Below are 26,136 nucleotides of genomic sequence, written 5' to 3'. Positions count from 1 at the left end.
CAGACTTAAAATTTATTTTCAATTTGTATTTACTGATCTGAGTGGCGTCTATTGTCCCAGGTTGGTCAACAAAGAAAAAAGAAAATGGCACCTGCATCAATCTTTACGCACGCATATGTGTGGTGACACATGTGCGCACAAGTGTAATAGATCATGCATGTGCTTATGGCACGGCCCGAATGAATAGCAGCCACTGCGCTACTTTTCTGTTTTCTGCCGATACGGCACAACATTGGCAAAACGCATTGGCATAGCAAATGGGTCTACAAGGTGAGACCAACTGATGTGACAAGTGAGTCACGTAATTATCTAGAGGTCTGTCTTTCTTCTGCGGTCCTGTGTCAGGCACAGACACATCAATACCAGAAAGGACTTGAATTTCTCAGATGGTTTGGAAGTGCATAAATAGAGTCTGGTAGTTTATGGGGAGTTTCAGAGGTGCTGTTATTGTGGTCTTTCATTGGAATCCATCCAAACTGGCCAACTGTAGTTCATTGGCTATTCCTCTTTTTAGATTTGGAAAAAAAATGACTATTTGTTTGGTTGTGTAGTCAAACACCCTTTATGCTGGGTCAGATGGTTCAATAATTCTAGTGCCTATCAATACCTACTTAATATAGCACTATTTCACATACAAATAATGTTATTTATTTCTACAGTTTCACATCCCAGATTGCATGCTAACTTTAAAGATTCCTTCCACTATATCACCAAGACCGTGCATGAATAACTCACCTTGACTTAAAACGGTTGACCGTCCTCTCTAATCCCTTTCCTTCGAATGCCCCTCTCTTAACTTATATCCTATTTCTGACTCTAGCCTACTCAAGGTTGCACGTCTGTTTGTCTAATCTCTTGTAACAGGTCACTGTATATTGCCCACACCTCATTTCATAGATCACAAAGTCGCCTTCTTTGATATTATATCCCTGTAACCCAACAAATCTAACCTTCGCTAGTCTACCTATTCATCTGACCAACCATTTGCACGAATTCACAGAGCCCCCACTGCCCCCACTAATGATCTCACCCAACTCCTAATAATTGAACCTCCAACAAAGATACTGGAATAAGTGCATTGAATGATTTCTTTGATATTACATTCTATTCCCCATAACCAGATGCAAATGGATTAACCACTAACGCTGAGCTCCAGAGTAGCATGCTACTCGCCGTAAAGAGTTTCAATGCCTAGTCAGGGGAAGTAAGCACTATAAAAATGCAATTACCATTAAAATTACGATGTAAAGTCAGCAGATCTGGCTTACAACTGAAAGTGTCTTGTCATTCACTGGAGAATTTAAAGAGTTAATAACTCATCAAGCAAGCATGCATATATTAATTCATCAACCCATTGGCTCAATCTTGCATACACTTGCACGCGCCATTGAGGCAGGCCTTTAGTTATAAGACTGAAACACAAGGACACGTGTATAGTTATTATTTTCTGTAAAAACTAAAAGGTGTTTGAAGCACCTGGGTAAATAATGTAATATGAGCGCATACATTAGTACTGTCGTCATATGAACAAATCAAATACGAAATCTTCAAAGCTTGTGGCACATTTAAAATGCCGCATCAGTTTTACTCTGTGGTGCATTAAATGACGTATGCTTTTAAAATATGAGCTTTTTCAAGAGTAAACCTATGCATGCGCGATGCAGCTGGTTCAGAAACGCTTCCTTTATATCTGATGGCCGCCAGGTGTGGAGCTGGTGCCCTAAGAGACTGAACTATCCACACAGGGTGTAAGGACAGTGGGAACATTCTATATAATAATGAAGGCTGCCAACAAGATTCGACCTCACAACGATGTATGGTTTTGTATTGTGCGTCCCTTAAGTCCCACTGTTTGATGTCGGTTTAGATTTTTACACACATTCTTTCACAGCTAGGGCTAGAGGTCGAATTCGGATTATAATTAGGCAAACACCGTGTGCTGCATGAAATGGCGCAACCAGAGACCCCTCCGAGCAGATTCATTTTTTAGCGCTTTTAAAAAGGCGCGAGCCGGGTTTACTAGAGATGCCTCTCGCTGTTTACATGTTACACTTCAAGGAGTGAATAACACATGCCCTTCACATGGAAGCAATTCTCCCCTCCCGCCCAGTGCAGATGTTCGCCATGATTTATGTAAACATGTAATAAAATCCGAACCACTAGATTAACTTTCAAGGAAATCTATCGAAATGTAAAAATGTTCGTTCATAGCATTGGTTTACTTTATTGTATAGTCTCATAGGATATACGATGTAGGGCATTATGAGATGAACGGTGTTGCAACATTTATTTAAAGGACACAGAATACAATTTGAATTTGTGCATAGACGTCAAATCACCATAATGCCATGGGTTGCGACAGTGCATTTTGACCTTAATCAGGTGATATATGACTTTTAACCCTGGATGTTGCCAGGAAGTAATGTCACATGGTCTTAACTCCGATGACATCACAATATTTGACATGGTGAAATTCCATCACAGCATGATTCATATAAAACAACCCATACAAATGTCTATTTTACATATCATGTTATATTAGGGTCCCCACATGGTGAGCAAGGCGAACATTACTCGTTTCTCTTTGTATTAAATGAGAAAGTATGCGGTTGCCAGAAAAGGATATGGGGGTAGCATAACACAGAGTGGCACATGGAACTTAAATTATTTACATCAGAAATTGTCACGCGAGGTCTCCTATTGCATAAGGAAACAAGAAATGTATTGGTAAATTATAGGGAGAGGATAATAGAGATTAAAAAAACAACAATAGAAGTTATATCCACCTGTATTAATTGATACAGAGCCATATGTTGGATATGATCTATGCTATTGGCTTATATTATTCCTTATTGTTAACACATTTTTATTTATGGTCATTTGAAGGCACTATCACTCGTGAGAAGCAAAGAGGTGATGGTTGTATCTAACCATATTTTTATGTATCCACAAGAAGGAAAAGTGACAATTTGTTTAAAATGTGTTTCTTTTTATTTACTCACAAGAGTGCACGTTGCACTGCTCATTTTTCTTTATTTGATAAAAACTAAAGCATCATGTTGCAGGTGCAGTGGAAGCTGCAGAAAGTAAACAGTGCTCATCCAGACACGCTACTTTCTGTGCTTGCTGTGATGGTTGGTGATCTATGGAAGTGGAAGGGTGTAATACGCGCCCTAAACTGTAGCAAGAGCATCACTCAACACTATTTTTACCTAAGGAAAACTTCAAGATTGTTCTCTACTTCACCAGAGATGCTAACTTCAAGAGGGCCATCTATGAAGGAAATGTAACCGGCTGAGTGTACATCCTAGGAAAATACTCTTCCTCAAACCAATGTACCTGCAGATAAATAGGCCACTGACCCATCCCAGAAAAGATAGTATCTAAATCTTTTCTGGTGAAGATAGCTTTCAAAGGATTGTGATAGGGTCCGAAGACCAAACAAATGCCACAAAGCTGATAATTTGTTTTCAACCTTGCAAATGGGTAACACCTCTATTGCATAGAGCTTCCTTAGGAAGCCTTTATTGTGAATAACTGGTTTGAAATGCGATTATTCACTGCAGTGACATCACAACAGTGGTTTACGAAGGCAGTTAATTATTGTTCTGGATTTACCAAGGGAAGTGCTTGCTTCTCCTTTGTTCTGCCACCTCGCTTGGGTCACAAGAGACCGTAATGCAGTGGTGGGATGGTGCTGGGGCGTCTCACCTGCCGTCTCCTTTCGCTCTTGGTTCTACACAGACCTGGGGAAGATAGGAGAGGGGAACCGCCTTCTCCCTGGTCAGGGCACTCTGTGTAGACCTGTACTGAGAGGGGATATTAAGCCGCGCTGACAGCGGCTGCCACAGAATCGCTGTCAAGTGTGGCCGGCTTACTACTCTCAGTGTGAGAGCAGAAAGTGAGGCTTTGGTCTGGGAGGAGGCTCGATGTGCAGAGAGTGGTACAGATAGATGGCAGGCAGCCAAGTTACTTTTTTTTTCAATTTGTGTTGGGGGGGCCAGGCTTGCAGAGCGAGTAGGGTGTGGATGTCAGATGGCATAGAATCATATTATTGTCTAAGGCTGTTCAATTCGCCCGGAGGTCACTGTTTTTGAACAATGGGTGCTATGGGATATTGAGACCTTGGAACAATCACAAAATAATTTGCATCTCCACAATATGAGTAGAACTGACTGGGAGGCAGTGAAATCCTTACAAGAAAATAATGTTTAAACAAGCCGTCAAGGGGGGTGCAGTTGTAGTTCTTAAAACGCAAGATTATGAAATGGAAGTCTTGAGATTGGTGGTGGGTGACAAAGAGAAAAAATGGATAACCTATAAGGAAGCAGATTTCCTGATTAATTTGAAATCGAGAGTACCAGTGTTTTATATCTTGCCGAAGATCCATAAACCTCAGCGCCCACCACCAAGTCGACCCATTGTGTCGGGGATCCAATCTGCATTGACGCAATTGTCCCAGTTTGAAGACTTTTTTCTAAGAGAAGCAGTTATCACACAGCCTTCTTCTGTGCAGGACACCACTGAACATATTAGATACAGTTGAGTTTGACCCCCAGAAGCAATTCCTGGTGACTATAGATATTGAGTCTCTATACACCAGCATACCCCAAGACGCCACCACGCTGGTGGCAGCAGCACGTGCGCTTGGGGAGCTGGAGTGGTTTTATGACACTCGACAATCTTTTGTTCTGCAGTGTATAGCACTGGCATTGACAAGAAACTTTTTGAATACAGAAACCAGGTATACCTCCAGGTGTCGGGAACATTGATGGGGGCCACATTTGCGCCGAGTCTGGCCTACATTTATGTGGATCAGTTCGAGCAAAATGTGATCCAACTTGCCTCCAACCCCTTCAAATAGAATATCTCTCTTTGGAGGAGGTTTATTGATGATGTCCTCTGTATCTGGTAAGGATCTGAGGACTAGCTAATAATATTCTTGGCATGGTTGAACGAAGCAGATAATTATTTGCGATTTATGTGGACTATAAGTAGGAACTCTGTGGTGTATCCGGATGTGGATATAACAGCAGTGGATAATCGATTATCCACACCCGTTCACCAAAAACCTACTGACAGGAATTCCTTACTGCACTACCGTTCATTCCATCCAAGAGCGCTGCGTGATAATCTCCCTGGAGAACAGTTCTTGAGATACCGCAGGAACTGTTCCTCGGCGGAGAAATTTGCGGCACAATCTGAAAAGTTGGTTATGAAATTTAGAAAGAGAGAGTACCCTACTGAAGTGATCAAGAGAGCACGGAAACGTGCCCTTAATATACCCGCTGAGGCCCTACTAGAGAGGAATGTTGAACATAAGAACAAATGTTTACCCGTGGTGACTGATACCTTTGGGTCGAGTTTGCGCTATAAAAAACAAAAAACATTTTTTTTAAATGGTGATCTGAAGCTGCATACCACAATGAAGAAAAGGCGTTTGAGTACCAATTTGTCTAGTTCATTAATTGCAACTTTTGAAAAACAAGTCCAAAGACTTACCGTAGCCTTCCATTGCAACAGGTCCAGCCTGGGGCGTCTCTCCTTTCTTTAGGCAATTGTGAATATATGTTGCCTTCCACCTTGCATACTTTCTGTAATGAAGATTCTGGAAGAATGCATACAAAATTGCATATGTTACTCGCCAAAATGTAATGCATGAAAACAAATGTTCACATTTGCAGTCGGCAAACAAGCAAATAACATGGATTGTGCTTTCTTAGTAATAACTATTTCCTTTATAAGTAATATTTATCTAGATCACTGACATAAGGTCTCGAGACTCTGGGCACAGGATGGCAAGACTCTTTATAGTGAATGACACTGTAAAAACATAGATACAAGTAAAAAACTAGGTCATAAAATAGAAAGCATGATATTTTTGTGCTACATTACAGGGTGGAACCTATAAAATAGGTGGATTGAGGTCAGAAAAGGTCTGAAAGAACAAGTTACTTACCTTCAGTAGCACTCTTTCTGGTAGAAAGACTATCTAACCGCAGATTCCTCACCTTTGAATATTTCCCAGGTGTCAGACAGGATCCTGAAACTTTTTCAGCAATACATCTGACGTCAGTAGGTTGTGCCATGCAGTTACGAACAGGTGCTGTTCCTTTCCAGAAATGGCGTTCCTTTCCAGAAATAGGCGCCACTCCTGCGTGCTAACAACAGTTGCTTTCGAGGCTGTTTCCACCCGCAGAGCCCCATCAGCAAACTGACTTTAAACAGAGTGCCGATTCCTAGACTTGAGAGTCGACCCCAGAGAGCAAGGAGGATCAGTGAGGAATATGCCGTTAGATAGACTCTATACCAGAAAGAGCATCACCGAATGTAAGTGACTTGGTTTTCTGATTATAAGAAAACAAGTTACTTACCAGTAACTTTTGTTCTCCAGTATTGGTAACTTTCATAGATTCCCATAGCTTGTATCATTCCCCATCGTCGGAATGAGAGTCCCCAGTAAATAAAAAATACCATAGCAGTAGGTACAAAAAAAAAGGCCTAGGCCACATCTCATTTTGTAGCATATCCACCTCTTTTTGTAAAAGAGACCAAAGATACTGAACAGCCAATCAGAACAGCCTCACCCCATATAACCTTCCTGAGAGAGCCTCAGATTTTCGTAGCCGTTGTGTAACAGTATAACAGAAGATGCTAGAGGCTGAGCTTTCCCAGGGGAGGAGGGTGGGTGCATGGGAATCTATGAAAGTTACCAATACTGGAGAACCAAAGTTACAGGTAAGTAACTTGTTTTCTTACTCCAGTATTGAAACTTTCATAGATTCCTATAGATTGTATCAGAACAGCCAGTAGTTCGAAAAAATGCACATTTTGTGTAACAATACATTGTATAAACTTTGCAGTATCCATATCATCATAAGAGATGCAAGTTACCAAACACTAGTCAGTAAACATCATTAGTTACAAAACGTGCGAAACGAATAACAGGAAGGAGCGTTAGAAGGGAAAGCTCACCGCTTACTGGAAGACATTCCTCAGGACTGCCTGTCCCACTGCGGCAGCACTACGTGTGGAAGACTCCAAGCAGTAATGGTTCGCGAAACTATGGGCAATGTTCCATGTAGCTACCCTGCAAATGTCTTTGATCGGCACTCCAGCGAAGAGAGCCGCAGAAGAAGAAACAGATCTTGTATAGTGCGCCCGGACCCGCCCTTATAGGGGCTTACCGGCCGCTTGGTGACAGTACTGGATCGCACTGGCAATCCATCGTGCAACCCCTTGCTTCGAAAGAGGGAAACCTTTGCGAGGGGCACTGAAAGTGACAAAGAGCTGGGTAGATCTTCTGAATTCCTTGGTGCGTTGGAGATAGAATTTTAAACATTTTTGAACATCCAAAGAATGATGAGACCTTTTCGCTGGAGTTGTATGTCGAGGAAAAAAGGATTAGAGAATGACCGGTTAATTCAAATGAAAGTCCGAAGGGACTTTCGGGATAAATTTGGGATTTGTCCTCTGAATCAGAGTGTTCTTTTTAAACTGCAAGAACAGATCCTTGATAGTGAGAGCGTGTAGTTCACCTACCCTCCCGGCCTATGTTAAAGCGAGGAGGAGGGCCACTTTCAATGAGAGGAATTTAAGGTCCACCGTATGAATTGGTTCAAAAGGCGGACTCATGAATTGAGTAAGGACTAAGTTGAGTTGCCACCTCAGTGGTGGAGGTCTAACTGGTGGGAAAACTCTAAAAAGTCCCTTTAAAAATAGTTTCATGATTCTTGCCAACCAGAGGGAAGGGCCAGAAGATGTTCGTCTGAATCTAGAGATCACTGCCAGGTGCACTTTGATAGAGTAATGAGCGAGACCTGATACAAACAAATTAAAAATGTATGGCAAGATTTGATGAGGAGTAGAAGAGTAAGGATGAATGTTCTCTTGACGGCACCACAGACAGAAACACTTCCATTTCAAGTGATAGGTCTTATTTGTACTTGGTGTGCGGGCCGGAGCTAGCACCTCTCTACATTCTTGTAGGATATTTAGGTTTTGAAATTCTCTGTGCTCACGAGCCACGCTGTTAACTGAAGGGAGCTCAGATCTGGATGTACCACTTGACCCTGGGACATCATTAACAGAGAGAAAATTGGACGCAGATGAATTGGATGATCCAGGGAGAACAGGAGAAGCTCTGTAAACGAACACTGGCGGGGCTACGCCGGGGACACCAGAATCATCCTGCAGGGTTCCGCTTTGAGCTTCTTGAGTAGCATTGGAATTAGTGGAATCTGAGAAAAAGCATAAACAAAGGCACCTGACCAGGCCATCAAAAGCGCATTCTGCTTGCGTAGAGTCGGCATTTCTTGTTCTCTGGGGTAGCAAACAGGTCTAAGGACGGAGTGCCCCAGAGATAGAAAATTCTTTCCAGAGTGTGCTGGTCACTTGTGGCTCACAGATTTGAGACGACTTAGCGTATCCGCCGTCTTGTTGAGGGCACCCGGACGATACTCTGCCGAAAGAGAGATCTGACGTTGAGTCCACTCCCAAAGCACCTGAGCTTCCTTGAATAGCAGACGAGACCTTGTTCCACCCTGCTTGTTCACATAATGCATGGACGTCGTGTTGTGCATACGGACCAGGACGGTGGATCTTCAGATTCTTGGAAGGAAAGCCTGTAAAGCCAGACAAATCGTTTGAGCTCCAACAGGTTGATGTGGAGAAGACGTTGCTCGGTCTGCCAGCAGCAGCTCACCTGAAGGTCTTGTAAGACTGCTCCCCAGCCTTCTAGAGAGGAGTCTGTTGTACATATTAGAGGAGCTGGAGTGACTGTGAAGGTGAGACCCTGAGAGATATTGTCTCTGATCGTCCACCTGCTGGCAGCCTCTTTCATAGGCTGATTTATCATTATTTTGTCGCCGAAAGAGCCTTGTGCTTGGCGCCATTGCAGATCCAATTGCTCTTGGAGCAGGCGCATTCTTAGCCTGCAATGCGGAATTAAGGGAATGTAAGATGAGATCGATCCTAGAAGAGCCTTATAAAGGTGAACAGATAGAGACCGTCTTGTTTGTAACCGACGGGCGGAGGTTATCAGATTTTTCTGCCTTTCTTCTGATGGAAACGCTTTGCAACAAGTTGTGTCCAGAATAGCACCTAGAAACTTGGCCGGCCTGGACGGGCAGAAAACTGACTTTTCCTTGTTGAGCTGAAGCCCCAGGTGACTGAAGAGTTGAGTGCATCTTTTGACTGCTTCTGATACTGTTTGAAAAGACGGTGCTTTCACCAACCAGTCGTCCAGGTAAGGAAAAACCTGTAGAGTCTGTTTTCTGAGAAACGCTGTGACTGGGGCTAAGATCTTCGTGAATATTCGCGGTGCGGATCGGAGTCCGAAAAGGCAGGACTTTAAATTGGAAGTGGCTCTTGGCTACTGTAAAGAGTAAGAACTTCCTGTGGGCCAGGTGGATGGGAACATGAAAGTATGCGTGCTCGAGATCCAGGGGGGCCATGTAATCTCCTGGATTGAGGAGTCGCAAAATGTCCTGTAGGGATACCATCCAAAAAGAGAGCTTTATGAGATAGGTGCTTAGCTCCCTCAGGTCTAAAATCGGGAGCCATTTATCTACGGTCTTGTGAACGAGAAAGAACCGTGAATAGAATACCTTGCCCCGCTGAGATAGAGGCACCGGCTCTATTGCTCCTTTGAGAAGTAGTTGGTGGGCTTCTAGCCGTAGAAGGTGTAGATGTTTGGATTCAGTGGCGCGAGGGGCTCTGGATGGTGAATGGTATTGAAATTCCAGTGTATGGTCTGACAAGACGATATTTAGGACCCACCGGTCTGATTTTATAAGTTGCCAGTTGTGAAAGTATTGTGATATCCTGCCCCCATAGGTGTAAAAGGGGACGAAGGACAAGGAGGAAGACCCAGAAAGCCGCTACTGGCGCTTATAGCAATCTCTACCCTGGCGCCCTTGTCGTCCTCTAGAGGATGGTCGAGAGAAAGACCACAATTGGCCTTGACACTGTGAATATTGAGGCCTGTAAGACTGAGAGGGCTGCAAATAGGAGGAATAGCACTGTTTTTGGTATCCACCCCTGTATGAAGAAAAACCTTGTCCTCTCGCTCCACGGAAAGGAACCTTGCGGTATTGCAGAGTCTCAAGGGTCTTTGCAGTCTCCGTGTCCTTCTTTATATCCTGCAGCGCATCATCAATGTGCTTTCCAAATAGCATCTCCCCATCGAACGGAAGATCCAGGATCTTGTTTTGGACTTCCGGACGAAACTAGGTGGCCCGAAGCCAGCCTTGCTGCCGAAGGAATGTTGCTCCCGCGAGAGAGCAGAAAGCTGTAGTAGCAATGTCCATTGCACAATCAATTATTTCAAAGGATGAACGTTCTCCCTCTTGCAAGATTTTCTTGGCTTCAGCCTTTGCTTCCTCGGGTAGCTGGTCTAAATACGGGGATAGGTCACACCACATCTGGCGATCGTATCGTCCAAGACTAGCCAAGGCATTGGCCGCTCTGACCAGGAGGCTGGACATAAAAAAAAACCTCTTCCCAACATTATCTAGTTGTCTTCCCTCTTTATCCAGTGGTTTGGTAAGAGGTGACGCTGGATTCTTTTATTTTCTTTGGGCCGCTTGTGAAATTACGGAGTCCGGCTTCGGATAGCTGACCAAAAAGCGGGGCTATCCTCTGGAGCTTTGTATTTCTTCTCCAGCCGAGAAAGAACAGGCATGACAGTTGCTGGCGACTTCATGACCTTTATCCCCTCATCCCAGACATGGCCCACTATTGGGATAGATCGAACAGACTTCCTGTAAGGTTCTTTGAAGTCATATAAGAAACATTCTGGCTGTAACAATGGAATGGGCAGATTGAAACGTTTTGAAGCGCTTTCCATTAAATTGTGAAATCCTTTGATATCCGCTGGAGGAGAATCTGCCGGATCAAGAGATGGCGAAGCGGGATCCGGTATAATGTAATCATCCCATTCCCTATCTGGTTCATCCGATGAGTCACCCTGAACAGTGACTACATTCTGTTGCAGTTCCTTTAGCTCTGGTACTGGAGTTTGAGGAAGCGGAGGTGCAACCGGACAAGGAGGTTGAGTTGGAGGATGAGGTGGAGGCACTTGTCCTGTCTCTTGGCCGGAGGACAGAGTCGGAAATCTCTTCCTGTAGTCCGACAGCATGAATTGGAAGTCTGTAATGAGTGAGGATGGCATGCAGACCATGTACTGTTGGTACTGATCCTGGGACCTAGATTGCGGCACATACTGTTGTTGCTCCATATAATAGTAATCAGAGTTTGAGTCTTGATACTTTACATGCAATTAGGATGGGCTATTTCCATCCCCGTAAGTCCTGTCGTCATCCTCTGAAAACTCCTCTTCCAAAAGGAGTGCAGGAGGCAGTAGTGTTACTTTCCTTGGTGAAGTCATTTCTGGGGTAATGTGACTCCTTCTTATAGATTGCACTTTTTGTATCATCGACGAGGTCATCAACGGGGTTGCCGACGGAGCCACCGGCGACGAAGTTGGAGCCGTCGACGACGAAAAAGCCACCATCGACGGGACCGTCGTCGAGACTGTTGTAACTATGAGACTGGAAGCTGTAAACATCGAAGAGGTCAGCATCGACACCATCACAGTCGTCATCATCCTCGTCGACGTGGAAGTAGTCATCGTAGGCGTCGAGGGAATATTAAAAGGTACCTCAGTCTGTGGCGTCGAAGTCGAAGTCGTCGGCTTCGAAGACAATGGTGACGATGAAACTCTTGTCGACGAGCCCGTTGACGGAGCTGAAATCGACGGCGGTTGAATTTTCAAAGCTGTCGTCGACAGAACTGATGTCGTCGTCGTCGACTAACTAATTTTCCTGTCAGCTTTTCCCTCAGGAGGGACAGAAGCTGTTTTTTTTTTTAAATGTTGTTTCTCAGAGGGTGGAGAAGAAACAGAAGACCCATGGCTTGTCTTCTTACCTGATGCCACTTCAGAAACCAGTCCTTGCCTCTCCTTTACACACCAGGTAGGAGATTTGATGGGACTATGCCTGTCAGACCTATCAGAGGTCTTTTGTAAGGCCTTGGCACGCTGGTCTGAAGAAGTTGAAGGTGAAGACCTACCCCTTTTCTGTGATCTCCTCGAAGATGCCACAGAGGAGGCATCATCACGGTCACTTGAAACTGGATTTTTCCGTGACTTCCAATTTTTGCAGACGTCCTGCACAGTCCCTCAAGGTTTTTGTAGAGAAGGTTCTACAAATCTTGCAGTCAGTTGCCTTGTGGTCCGGGTACAAACAATAAATAAAGTCTTTATGTTTGTCCTCCACAAGCTTTGAATAAAGCCTTCTTTTCTTTATCAGACATAATGAGATTTTGAAGTTGAGCCAATAAAGTAGTTGAAGAAATGAAGAAAAACTGAGCACAACTTGCGGTAGAAAATCTGAGGCTCTGAGGCTCGCTCAGGAAGGTTCTATGGGGTGAGGCTGTTCTGATTGGCTGTTCAGTGTTTTGGTCTCTTTTAAAAAAGAGGTAGATATGCTACAAAATGAGATGAGGCCTAGGCCTTTTTCTTTTTTGTACCTACTGCTATGGTATTTTTTATTTACTGGGGTAACCCATTACGACGAGGAATGATACAAGCTATGGGAATCTATGAAAGTTCAAATACTGGAGTAATTGAAGATTCCTCACCTTTTGAACAGATACAAAAGCAGTGCTTATTTGGAGGTGTGGCTGAGAATGGACTCAAATCGTAAAGCCCTGTAGGACCGAGCCGAAGAAAAGCCCCTCTCGGCAAACATGGCTGTCCAGACAGTAGTGCTTTGTGAACATATGGAGTGATGGCCAAGTTGCTGCCAGACAGATGTCTAGGTCAGAAAATCTGCATGCTGACGCAGTAGTAGCAGATTTGGTACACATAGAATGAGCTATCAGTCCTTTTGAAGTCTGCTTTTTGACCAATGTGTAGCAGATCTTAATGCAGTGCTCGATCCAGCAGGAGATGGTCCTTTTCTGAACAGCTTTACTTTTTTTTTGCAACAGTGAACCCCACAAAGTGCTGATTATCCACCCAGTGCTCTCTGGCATGTCAAATTCAAAAACTCAGTGCTCCTTTGGTGTCCAAGCGATGGAGTCTCTCTTCCTCCTCAGATGAGTAAGGTGGAGTAAAGTACACCAGCAAGGTAATTTTTTTGATTTATGTAGAATGGCATCAAAATGTTTGGCAAGAAGGATGCTTGTGCCCGAATAACCAGTTTATCTGGGAAGAACATGGTGTACAGCAGGTTGACAGAGAGCCTGTAATTCACTCACTCTCTGATGTTATGGTGACTAGAAACACCTTCTTCAGTATGAGGTGTGACGAGGGACAGCTATGAAGAGGCTCAAAAGGAGTGCACACAGAATATGTGAGAACCAAGTTACAGTCACACTGCGGCATGACGAAAGGGGCGGTCCTTTCAAAATACGCATCACAATAGGTTATTTAAACGATAAGGGCGGGAGCATGGCCAGCAGCCTGTCATGGTGGACGCCTAGGTATGGACCACTGGCACTTTCCTCTTGATTTCCTCGCCTCAGGCCTGCTTCCAATTGAAATTGGGTAAGCGACTTCAGGGTTTGGGACAGATAAGACCTGTGCAACCATTCAGGATGTTACTCGTCCCCATATGAGACACTAGTTACTGATGTTTGCTTCTGTTGTTTTCGGGTTGGTGGGGGTAAATAAAAAGTCACAACACCACCCTACATGAGATGTATGTACATGCCCGCCCACCTGCACCACAGGGCCCAGGGCCCAACACAGGTCCTCCATCCACTGACTTGCCATGGCCTTAAGTCCCACTTTACGGGGTTTAACATATAATGTTGGTGCCTCAAGCGTCCTGAAAAGAGAGAAGCTCAGAGTCTTGAGGAAGTTGAAGAGGTTTAGGGGGATATTTGCCTGTTACAAGAGATGCACCTCCTCAAAAAGGACCAACGCAGACTGCACTCTAGATTCTTCCTGCTCCAATATTATGCCTCGCCCCACTAAAACAGCAAGGGTTGCAATTTTATTTAAGGATCCCACGAGAGCAAAGGGTCTTGGCTGACAACTCGGGGAGATTGCTATTGTTACTGGGCAACTGCGAGGGCACCACATCTCAATCAAGAACATCTACTGCCCAAAGGCTGGCAAGGAGACATTCTTAATACCCTTAGTACAAAAGAAAGCCGGAGCCAAAAAACACCCTCTCCTGATTAGAGGCAACCCCAATTGTGTCATGGACACTACCCTTGACAAGTCACATCAGATGGTAGGAGGTACCCCAACATTGTCGGGGGTGGGTAGGACTTTCCTCAAAAGTTAGGCCTGACTGACATCTGAAGATACGGACACCCACTACAGACTGTTTCCACTACTCTGAGGGTCACAACACCTATGCCAGTATTGATTACTCGTTGATAGATCAGCGACTACTGGCCCAGGTTGATGATGTTTCCAGGACCATGGCCAGATGTTGCTGTCTCTGCCCAGTTCCAATCCGACACATAAGTGAGAGACCTGGAGACTGAATCACGCTCTCCTGAGGGACCCGGTAGTACGACATGAGGTAACAAACTCCATCCGAGAATACCTTCAATTCAATCATACAGGTGAGGTGAGCCCGAGTGGTATGGGATGCACTGAAAACAGTGGTGAGAGGAGTGCTCATTAGAGAGGCTAGACTTAAGGGAATGAGAGAAGTCTAGCTCCTCCAAATAAAAAATGACTTGATTCTGGCGGAGCAACTTCATAAATCCAACCCTCTAAGAAACTTTGGCAGGGTCTTACCACACTCTGCTGTTAAATTCGTTCTCTGGAATACGATCAGGCCAACTACATCCTAGCCCGATTGGGTGTCCTATTTTAGATTGGGGGGATAAAACGGGCTCCCTCTTGGCAAACAAGCAATGTGCACAGAACGCAAGGTCTACATCCGGGAAGTCCTGAATACAGCTGGCACCCTGTGCTCCTCAGAAGGAGAGAAGGTGAAACACCTTCCATGAATTTCTACTTTACTCAGGAATCAAGCTAAATAAGCGGATACAGAGGCTCGACAGATCTACATAAAATCTCTCGGTCTCCTGTTCCTCTCTTGCAACAACAGAGCGGCTCTAGACAAGACCATCTAGAACGCAGAGGTTTTGACGGCCATAGACCACATGAAACTGGGAAAAGTCGCGGGCCAAGACGGCATTACTGTCGCGTTTTATAAGCTTTGCGCCCCACTGATACAGCCCTTATTACCTGAGGTCTAGAACCAACTGTCTCAGTCTTGCAGACTGACATCAATCATCTTTAGTAAGGGCCACTATAGCACGGATTCCTGAGCCAAAGAAAGCCCTGACCTGGTGCCAATCCAACCGGCCATCTCACTCCTAACACCCAAATTATGGTTAAAATTATGGCAACCTGTTTACAGGCCTGCCTCCCCAATCTGATCCATGCAGATCAGACAGGATTCGTACAGTCTCGATCTACCAGGGACACCACCAAAAGCACCCTACATGTCATAGATCTAGCCCAGAGACGCCATAGCGAAGTAGCTCTGCTTTCCCTTGTTGCGGCGAAAGCATTTGGCAGGGTAGACCAGTCTATGCTGAGAGCAACCCTAGACAAGGTGTGATTCGGCGTGCCCTTCAGAGGTTGGATCAAAGAGCACTATGCCTCCCCAAGGGCAGGAGTTCGGGTCAATGAAACAAAATCGCTGATGATTTGGATAAAATGAGTTACAGACAAGGCGGTCCCCTTTTCCACATGCTCTTCGCTCTTTAGCTGAAATCACTTCTTCAGAGGGGGGATACTAGACATTGGCAGGTCTTAACGTAAATCTGTGGAAAATTACTGGGCATGGTGGTGTCCGGGGGAACAGCGCTCTTCCACAAGCTCCAAGCGGAGACCTCCACTTCCAGTGAATGCTTGACTCCCTTCCCAATCTGAAGGTGTCTGACCCCGGATCTCTTCACCTGCACTAGAACCAATGTCAAATGCTTAACGCAATCCCTTAGGGCACTAGTTTCATCCTGGCACCTTCATGCCCTTTCTTTGATAGAGAGAATAGCCCCCTTTAAAATGGCAGCCCTCTCCAAGATACTGTACATGTTCCAGGCTCTCCCATGATGCGAGCAGAAATAACACAACTGACTGACATCTGCAAAATCTTTATTTGGAGGGGGAAGTGGCCTCGATTCCACTGCATGACTAGCACTAGGCATCTGACATGAGGGGTCTGGGAATTCAGAACTCCAAGAACTATATTTGTTAGGTTTGTAATGTCCCAGAATTAAGGGAGTAGGTATCAGCACTGGTAAAAGCATTTGATGAGTGTGTGTTGGGCGAAGGTGGGGTGGTGGGGATGTAGAGTGAACATACCACAAGAAACTTTCTAGGCTCACGACAGGAGAGCCTCAAAACGGAAACTTAGATCTTGTGCCAACAAGCAACGTATGAGGGACCTAAACAAATTAAAACTAAGACCCTTGGACAGCATAACGGATAGGAATAGAGCAGTGCTTCCCAAACTTTTCAGAACCACGTACCAACTTTAAGAACGATAAACTTTCGCGACCCATCTAGCTTCAATGGTTATGAGGCGGCGGGGGCAAATTTTATTGTAGTAACCGCAATTGTTTTTAAACGTCATGACCTTGATCCCATCCTTTTACATTGGACTGCGGCCAGACAAACATGGACGCTGACTTGGCATGGCTGGTGTTTAAGGGACCACAGTTTTAACAGAAAGGCAGATAAATTCCACTAATAAAAAAAGTTTGCCATCAACTTTCCACTACAAGTCCCATGTAACACCCCCATTATAAATTGGATTAAGTATAGTTTCATTAACGCCCACTGTATAAGAAAAGGTCGGGTTTTAAACACCGGGGATCAAAGAGGATTTTTTTGCCTCAAAGTACATTGCTGTATTTCGGATCTGGAGAAACTGAAAAAAAGCAGGAAGAGAAACCAATAACTGAAGAGACCTTATTAATATCTTATATAAAATTGCCAAATAAGTGTCATATACATCACAAACGAAAAGCAGGAACCTCTAAAAAAATAAATGAAAAACTCCTACTTCACCTCAAATTCTCAGAGTGACTGCATTCATTTTGTAACTTACCTACAGGCGAGGCTGTGAAATAAAATTATGTCATCGCATCAACATCAACGGCGTCAGCATCCGTCAACAGGTGCATTCCACTGCCAAGACAGGCATAAGAAATGTGTGGGTTAGCACCGAATGATTCGATTGTAAATGCTTTCTGAACGGCAATGTGATGGCAGCCACTTAATTTTCATTAAAAAAATGATTCGAACGTTACAAGATGCATCTATCTTGAATACCATGCCTCCGGATTTTAGTCTGGTAGAAACAAATTTCGACCATGCAGCCTCACGGGTGGAACAAGGAGGGCCATGAAAAGCGAAAGCTAGGCACATTTTTTCTTAGCAGCTGACTTCAGTATTACTTTTGTCCGAACCTGAAACAACTTAAAAAGAACGTTTTCCCTTTCTTTTTATTCTTCATTTCAAAAGTTGGCGACTCAAAGTGGTGAGTCAAACATGCCATCTGAGGGAGGAGGACAAAGATGGAAGCTTCTGTGTTTGGGAAAAAAAGTAAGCACTAGTCGTTCTATCCCGCCAGTTCCCTTATGTCTAACTTAATGGAGTGTTTTAAAAAGGGTAATGTAATCAGAAAGGCATTCTGTGGCTCATTGTTAGGGGTCACATAGCTCCTGTAACTCGACACGGCATTAACGACGGCCCCTCCAATCAGCTTGCTCCAGCCAGGCGGGTTTTCAGGGGGTAAAGCGCCATTCAATAGAACATTGTCCACTCCCTGACAGGGGTCACAGCACGGCTCACTGCATAGCGTCTGAAACAACAAGGAGTCTGATGAACAGTTTTAACGCTTGAAGTTAAAATGATTAAAAGAAAAACAGAGTTGGCAGTGTTTCCACAACACTTTTGAAAATGTCCCTGTGCTTTACCACAGGGAGAACTCCGTCCCCGTGGCGGTGATCTCAGCTGCCAAGTGAACAAGCATTTGCAATGCAATCGGTCTTGAATTTGAGAGAGTCTAAGCTATTGTAAATGACGCCTTTTATGTATCGGTTTTGCCAATTAGCACATAAATAAAATGCATTGTCATTTACATTGGCATAAGCTCAAACTTGTAAATGCGAGACCAACTCAAACAAGCATTTGCAATGCAATGGTTTCGCCTTTGCAAAAGTTATTGCTATTGGCATTGCTCATGACATTATTTTTATTTATGTTTTTTTTTGTAAAACATAAATAAATGGCATTGTCATTTACAATGGCAATAGCAGGGCAGGAGAGCAAGCACAAGCCACGAGGGGGCAATGACAATATTTGTATTTGTGTGTCAGTTCAGCCCTGCTCCAGAGGAACAGCAGGCACCCAGATCCAGCTCAGCCCAATCAGAGGGGAGCAGTAGGTGATGAGGCCCCTGTCAACTCAATTCCAGGGGAGCAGCTGGTGACCAGACCAGCCTCAACTCAATCCCAGGGGTTCAGCAGGTGACCAAACCGAGCTCAGCCCAATCCCACGACAGCAGCAGGTGACCAGACCCGGCTCAGCCCAATCACAGGGGAGAAGCAGGTGACCAGACGCGGCTCAGCCCAATCCCAGGGGAAGCAGCTGGTGACCAGCCATAGCTCAGCCCAATCCCCCTGCAGCAGCAGGTGACCAGCCCGGCTCAGCCCAATCCCAGGGGAGCAGCAGGTGACCAGACATAGCTCAGCCCAATCCCCCTGCAGCAGCAGGTGACCAGCCCAATCCCAGGGGAGCAGCTGGTGACTAGACCCGGCCCAATCCCAGGGGAGCAGCAGGTGACCAGACCCGGCCCAGCCCAATCCCAGGGGAGCAGCAGGTGACCAGACATAGCTGAGCCCAATCCTAGGGGAGCAGCTGGTGACCAGACGCGGCCCAGCCCAATCCCAGTGTAGCAGCAGGTGACCAGACATAGCTCAGCCCAATCCCAGGGAAGCAGCAGGTGACTAGACAAATCCCAGTGGATCAGCAAGCACCCAAATCTAGCAAAATCCAATTCCATATGAGCAGCAGGTGACCACCTCAGCCCAATCCCAGGGGAGCGTTGGCCAGACCCACCTCAGCCCAATCCCAGGGGAGCAGCAGTTGACCAGACCCATCCTATAGCTTGGCAGGTGTCCAGGCCCTGCTCTAGGGCTGCTGCTGGCAGTGCCACCCGTGACTGAGACCCACCCCAATCCGCGCAGCAGTGTTTGCAGAGTGGCCGTTACATTTCAGCACCGCCCATGCAGAGGTGTGTCCGGAAGGTGTCGTCTAAGCCTGCCCACTAGGGGGCGACAAAGAGGTCCAATAGAGCTGCCCTCCCCGGCTTGGACAGCTGTCCGCGGCAGCAGCCGGACTCGCACTCACCGCGCTTGTGGCCTCCAGGGTTAGAGGAGGAGATGAGGAACTCCCAGGAAGAAGGCTGGCCTCAGCCGGGCACACAAGAGAGCACTCTGCAGCGGCAGCACAGGGGAACCTATGCCCATGCAGCCATACAACAGGACATGACGTGTGGTGAAGGAAGTAGAGGCCGAGTGGCTCTTGGCGGCTGCTGTTCTACAGAAGCAATTGGGAGAATACGAGGCATGCCATGCCAAGAGTCTGTGTGTTTCCCAGCTCCCTCTAGGCCGTCTCCTGTTGGCTACCCAAAAAGTAATAATCATGTTTTGCAAATACTAGAATAGTTATACAATGTAATTTGTTCTCAGGTAATTTTCTCCTCATGTTTCATTACTGGTCCTATTGTGAAGCGCTCCGACACCTTCGGGTAAAGTCATCGCTTCGCCTGCGTGAGCACTGCTGCTCAGTGCTACGCCAGGTGAAACCTAAAAAGGAAGTAAAAGCCATCCTCATGGCCAAATTCACATGAATATGGTACATAGAAATCCTCGACCTGTACAGGATAAAAGTCCCCTGTAAGCAATCTTGGCATTATACTGACCCTCGGTCTCACACTACGAGACAGACTGTATATCGCTTCTTACTTTGTTTTGCACTTGTATAATACGCCCCTGTACATATGTTTTGATCTGCTCTTCTTTTTCTTTGATGTATAAGTAACATTTATTGACTGTATAGCGCTCTGATATCCGCCAGGATCTTGTTCGCGCTCTATAAAACTTTCAAAATACATAAATAAATACGTAGGACATCTGAATATTTTGTGTGCTTAAGGCAAGTCCCACCCCCTTCAGCATGAAGGAGGAGGGTGAGATGCCAAGGCCGAGACAGCAAATAGAAACGGGAAAGAACTCGCCCACTCGATGAAACATACCCGACAGTGTATTTCCCAAACTCCTGTGTTACCTAAACCTCCAGGGGCAGGTGTTGCCAGAGAATATTGGAGGGCAAGAGTAGTGCACAGCCGTTTGGAGTAACTGTAGACCCTATGGACTCTTCCATTCGTACCGCTTTTACAAGATCCACTTTTTTAGCACCCACTTCAGCCCAGTGGGCTAATCTTTTACATCAATGTGCCTATTCCACTCTTTTCTGATGCCCAATGCCTCTTAGCGATTGCACCAATGGCCTCTCTTATAACACTTGCATTTTGCATTACTTCTGCCCTGCATTCTCTCAGACTTCCCCTCTACAGTGGCCCAGGACTTCCACTTGTTGTTTTCCCACCTTGACTTGTTTCTGCCCCGTGACCATGCGCTCTCCCTTACGGAGCTTACTCGGGTCTCCTCACTTCAAGCACCTGATTTCTCACATATGGTCCTCTTAACTTCTCCATTGCTGTGGCACTAGCCAAACTCCACTAACTAGCCGGCCTCTCTGCTATGCTTCTGTTGTATTGGGGATATGCTGATTATGAATATTGCTTTAAATAGCTTGTATACTTTTCATAGTATGGTCATGTTGGCTCTGCTGCCCTGGTTTCGACTGTTGTCCATTGGGGATTTCAAATCAGACTTTCTGACTGGACAGTAGAGTTTCCAGCGGCTCCTGCCTGGTCTTCGTGGACTCTTCACTTTATCTTCATTCTACAACTAATAAATCAACTTCAAGACTTTTACTGCACCCAAGTGTTCCTTCTTAAAGGGAGACACAGCAGATTCTGAGTCTAAGGCCCATCTACCCTGCCATCCAGGCACCCGGCTCCCTGGCGCTCCCCATCTAGGCCAGCCCCAGCCCCAAATCATTGTGGTCCTTTAATTCCGGTTCTGAGGCAGTAGCTGGCATGGCCGTCTCTGCCTTTAACCTTCCATGGTCAGTAAATGAAATATTTACTTCTAACAGTAACACCTGCTATTTATAGCGCAATATGGCAGCAGTGGGGTTTGAAGAGCTATGTGAAAAAACAGTTGTAGGTCCACGTTCTCCCTCCTTTCAAGTCTGTTTCGCTGCCTACTCTGTCCCTTCCACCCTGGCCGCACTACCCTCACTGACAGTCTGGTGTACGATGCCATGATGACAAAACCACAATTTAATGTAATAAGCCAAAACTAACCTTCACACTCACGTCACTTCTCGGAATATCCTTCTCCTCTCCCAACAATTGTCACAAATACACCTCACTTCTATACATTTTCATCTCCTGACGATGGACATACCATTTCCCCTAGCCTCCGCCCAAATCATCTGTCATTGCCACCAATTCTTCTGATTCTCCTTTCACCTGTGGGACTTTTTTCCTTGCCACACTGCTCATAACCATTGGTGTCCCTCTTCTCTTCACATTCCTCGGCCATGTTAGTGTGCTTTTCCTACCCCCATTTTCATAGTAATTGCTTGTTCCCTCTCCTCAGTCTTTGCATACTTGCACACACTCCTTTATCTATCCGGCCACATTTCTCACATCTTTCAGTTTTCCTCGCCACAATCTTGCTTCTATAACCAAAACTTACCTCTGGACTCCCCAAATGTGTCACTTTCATACCTCACCCTACACTGTGTTCACATGTCAGTCACTCTGCCCTGCACACTCCTCGCATACGGTAAACATATAGGTCTTATGTTCTCTGCTCCTTCCATAGTTGCCACAACAGTCAGCATAACTTGCCCTCTCCTAACCCAACTGTCATCGATCACCTCCTCTCACTGCTCACATCTGTCAAATCCCCACTCCCTCCACTCTCACCTCTGTCAGTCTCCCTCACCGCTTCTCTTTCCTCTATACGTCTGAAGCTTTTTTCTCTCAGCACGCTCCTTACATATGTGGGACGCCTTTGCCTCTTTTCCGCTACACTCCGCGTATGTTACTTTTTCTTCTACATTCCTCACATTTGTCAGAGCTTCTCACTACACCCCCTTTCACACACTTTCCTCCCACACAGAACATTGCTCTGCCACGGGCCCCCTCCTCCTGATCCCTCATCTGCCCAGCTGCTCGCCTCTCACCATTCGCCGCTGTAAATGTTTCTTTTTCCCGCCCCATACTACTCGCATTTCAGAGTAGTCATCTCCTTTTGACGCCCCTCACATGTTAACCTTTTATCACCTCTTCACATCGACCAATTGCCCTTTTATAACACTTTTTTAAACTCACCCCTCTGTGACATCTGCCCCCCACTCTCCTTCACGTCCCTCAGCCAACTGTGAGGGCCCTTCACTTTTCAAAAATGATCCTTCCTAGTCATATGCATCAATGTCTCACTCCGCACGAACTATACACACCTCTTCACATCTGTCAGTGTCACTCTAATCTTGCCCCTTCTTTTCCGGTTATTTTGAATCTAAATGTCAGCATGTTCATTGGCGAACTAGGGCAGCGCGCGACGCCTCCTCATTGGTCCGCCTCTGCATTGTTTTACAGCCACATTCTATAAGGACAGAATGTTGCCATCAAAAGAGGACTGGGAGGGTCCTGGTTTGGTATTGACAACTATCTCGAAACAAGCATTTTTAGCATTAAGTGCAACAGTAGGTATGAATAAAACAATACAGAATAGATTGAATTCGTAGCAATGCGATTTAAAAAGACCTGTCTCACTTATAGCGTTGGTTAGCGAATCATTCAGAGATATTGAGATATTTTTTGGAGTGGGTGCTTAATTCAAAATACCGCCTTATAAATAGTACAACATGCTTGAAGTAGCCATTACAGATTTATGGCTTTGAAGGCATTGCTTCCAAACTTGGCGTGTGGTGTGTGCCCTTAAGCGAATCCAAAATATACCACTAATATTAATATGTCCGCCTGTAAATGCAACGTGTGTACATGTAAAGCGCTCCGATACCATCGAGTCGAGTTCGCGCTACATACAACTGCAACTAAAAAGAGAAAATAACAGCAATAACAAAATAACGTCATGTAACTTAGGGAACGCATCTACGACTATAATAATAATAATAATAATAAAGGAATTTCTAAAGCGCCTGGTGACGCCATCTCGGCGTGTCCCCGCGCTGTGGAGAAAGAGTCATAGAGGAGGAGGAACAACTATCCCTCCTTAGCAAACAGATGTGTTTTCAACAGTTTTCGGAACATGGTTTCATTGTTGGCCATTCTAATCCCAAGTGGAAGGCTGTTCCACTGGGTAGTGGCCAGCACCCGAAAAGAGCGGCCTCCCATCCTGGCCTTTCTAACATGAGGAACTTTCAGGAGACCCTTGCCCGCCGAGCGAAGTGCTCTTTGGGGACAATAGGGGATGGCCAGATCCTTCAGATACCCAGGCGCTTCTGCAGAGGTTATTCTGTAACAGAACAGGAGGGCTTTAAAAAGGATTCTTTTCCTTACCGGCAGCCAATGGAGGGCAGCCAAAGTAGGCTTAGAAGCTGTTCTTTTAGGGAGTCTGAGGGCTAACCGGGCCGCCGTATTTTGCAGCACTTGAAGTCTCCTCAGGTTCTTCTCCGTAGTGCCTAATAGCAGCACATTCGCATAGTCCATGCGAGAGGTGACCAGGGCTTGGATCATAATACGTCTGGCCTCCAGAGGCAGTAGGTCCAGAGTGCGATTCAGGGTCTTCATAACCCCAAAGCATTTTCCCACCACCTTGTTCACGTGACTCTCAAACGAGAGTTTAGGGTCCACCCAGACCCCCAGGTTCTTAGCCTCATTGCAAGGGATGGGCAGGGAGCCAAGGCAAGGCGGCCACCATTCATGAGACCAGCTCGCCCCTATAATAATAGCTTAAACGTATATGCAATACCGGTTCATTTTGAAAGCGTGTGCGCATTATTGGCTAAATAACACGGTTTAGACTTTTGTCAGCGGTAAATTCAATGGAACCAGATACAGTTCAAATATGGCAGCCTACTCACTGCTGTGTAGGCAGCCCCATTGTTATCGACGTGCCGCGCCTTCATCCTCTTGATTGTTCCTAAAAGGCTGCCAGCCCTCCCTCTCAGGTACCGCCCTTCTTTTGACCACACCGACTCCAGCATGCCTGAGGACTTCCCCCGTTTCCAATTGGAGTTTCTACAAGGAAGAGGGTTACGCCCTCTTTCAAAAAACGAAATCTGTAATCGGGGAAGAAGTTGTTTAACAGTGTGTGACGCTGACAATGCTTATAGCAGTTAGCCGCATACAGTTTAAGCAGGGGTCTTCGTGCACACCACTATTTAATGTAGCATACATCGAGGAGAACAGTTAAACTGTTAAACTGTGAGGGTATTGTATGCAAACATGTAGAACGTAGCACTGCATGTGCGTGTACATGGTGTAACCCATAGGCTGTGTACCACCGTGGCTTTTTTGCGTGGAACATTCAGGGAAAGTGTTGGAGTAGCCGACACTGACACCTAATTTACAGAAAGGTGGGCAGCTGCGGAGGCGTGTGATCTGCACATACAGTACATGGTGGCGAACTGTTGTAAGCTAGGGGCGTGTTTTTCGTGGTCTCCCCTTCCCATTGGCTGGAAGGTAAAATTCCAGCCAATGGGAAGAGGAGAGGGCGTGACTTAAAAAAAGACACGGAAACACCCCCGAATCGCGTTCCGACTGGGAAATTGTGACTGACAGCCAATCTCTTCCAATGGCTAGCCTCCATTTATGGAGCTAGCCAATGGTAGACAGAGGCGGGACGAAGCCCCATACTGTAGGACATAAGGTTTCGCCCTGGGCGGAGCACTGCTTCGCAGTGCTACGACCAGGCCGAAACCTAAAAAGCGGCCGCCATTGTCCCGGGATGCTCGGAAAGTGAAAGCACGTATGGCGTGCTGAATGTAGCAGGAAAGCCTGTCCTGGCTGCAGTAGGGGAAACTCATTAGAGAAAACAGTGCTTACAGACTAAAAAAAGAAGTTCCGTGTAACAAATGAAGTAAAAGGGTCAGTCTTCATGGGAGGTTACAAATGAAGACGAGGCCGTACTCAGGAGGGACTATCAAGCTTAATAACGAATCAGAAGCCAGCATTTACGAAGGGCAATGACACAAGCAAATGACAAATATGGGTGGAGAGTGGGTGGACCTTCTATTCCATACTCCAATATAGCATGCTGCAGCACATACGCTGCCCAAGCTCGACCTAAAAATTACTAGTACTAATTTTGCACTCGGAAATTTGGCTACATCCTCTGTTTCAGGGGGAGGAGACTAGTAAGTCTACACTTTCAGGAAATCTACACTCGGAAATGGTGAATAGCTAAAAGTGGTACATTTGTTACAAATTGTATGAGTATATTTACGTGTGCCTCAAGAGAGAAAAAGTTTATTTCCATTATCGCCCTGTCCTCCTTATTATCAATAAAAAAAACCCACAAAAGATGCGATAATGTACAGGAACATCTAATCAAGGTGGGATGAGTCCGCCTATGATGACGCATGTAATAAAAGTGTGCGCAAGGTTTTCTCTTCATTCTAAACGAGATCGGTTTCTTTGAAACCTTGTCTTACTAATACAGTCAGTTCATAAGGTACATTATCACACTTTTTGAGTGAGTTATATTTGCAGCTGTAAATATACTTGTGTACATTTGTGAATAGGCCAAATAGTTTAAACTTAAGAGTAGGCAAAAAATGTAAAAAAAAATACAACAAAAAAAAGCATTGGCAATGTAAAAGTTTGGCTCACCAGCTAGGACTTTGAAATGTACTTGTTTTTAGGCAGATGTAGACGTGATCAGAAAAAAATAAAATTGCATCTCTCACAGTGTCAGTCAGTCAAAATATCTTTATTCGATTTAGTTAAAAATCATACAAAGAGATAAAAACATTTCGTA

The 26,136-nt window shown here is 45.4% G+C and overlaps 1 protein-coding gene across 1 annotated transcript in view; it reads right to left on the bottom strand.

The window, feature by feature from the left end:
• Positions 1-26,136, bottom strand: part of VTA1 (vesicle trafficking 1) — a 329,175-nt gene that overhangs the window by 108,568 nt on the left and 194,471 nt on the right. Inside the window, exon 5 of the mRNA XM_086927161.1 lies at positions 5,503-5,608. Within this exon, the coding sequence (XP_086783287.1) occupies positions 5,503-5,608 (106 nt within the window). The remainder of the gene's footprint in view (positions 1-5,502; positions 5,609-26,136) is intronic.

Source organism: Lissotriton vulgaris, chromosome 6, assembly GCF_964263255.1.
Source record: "Lissotriton vulgaris chromosome 6, aLisVul1.2, whole genome shotgun sequence".
Lineage (NCBI taxonomy): Eukaryota > Metazoa > Chordata > Amphibia > Caudata > Salamandridae > Lissotriton > Lissotriton vulgaris.
Note: the sequence above shows the minus strand (reverse complement) of the source record. Positions and strands in the feature narration are given on the sequence as shown.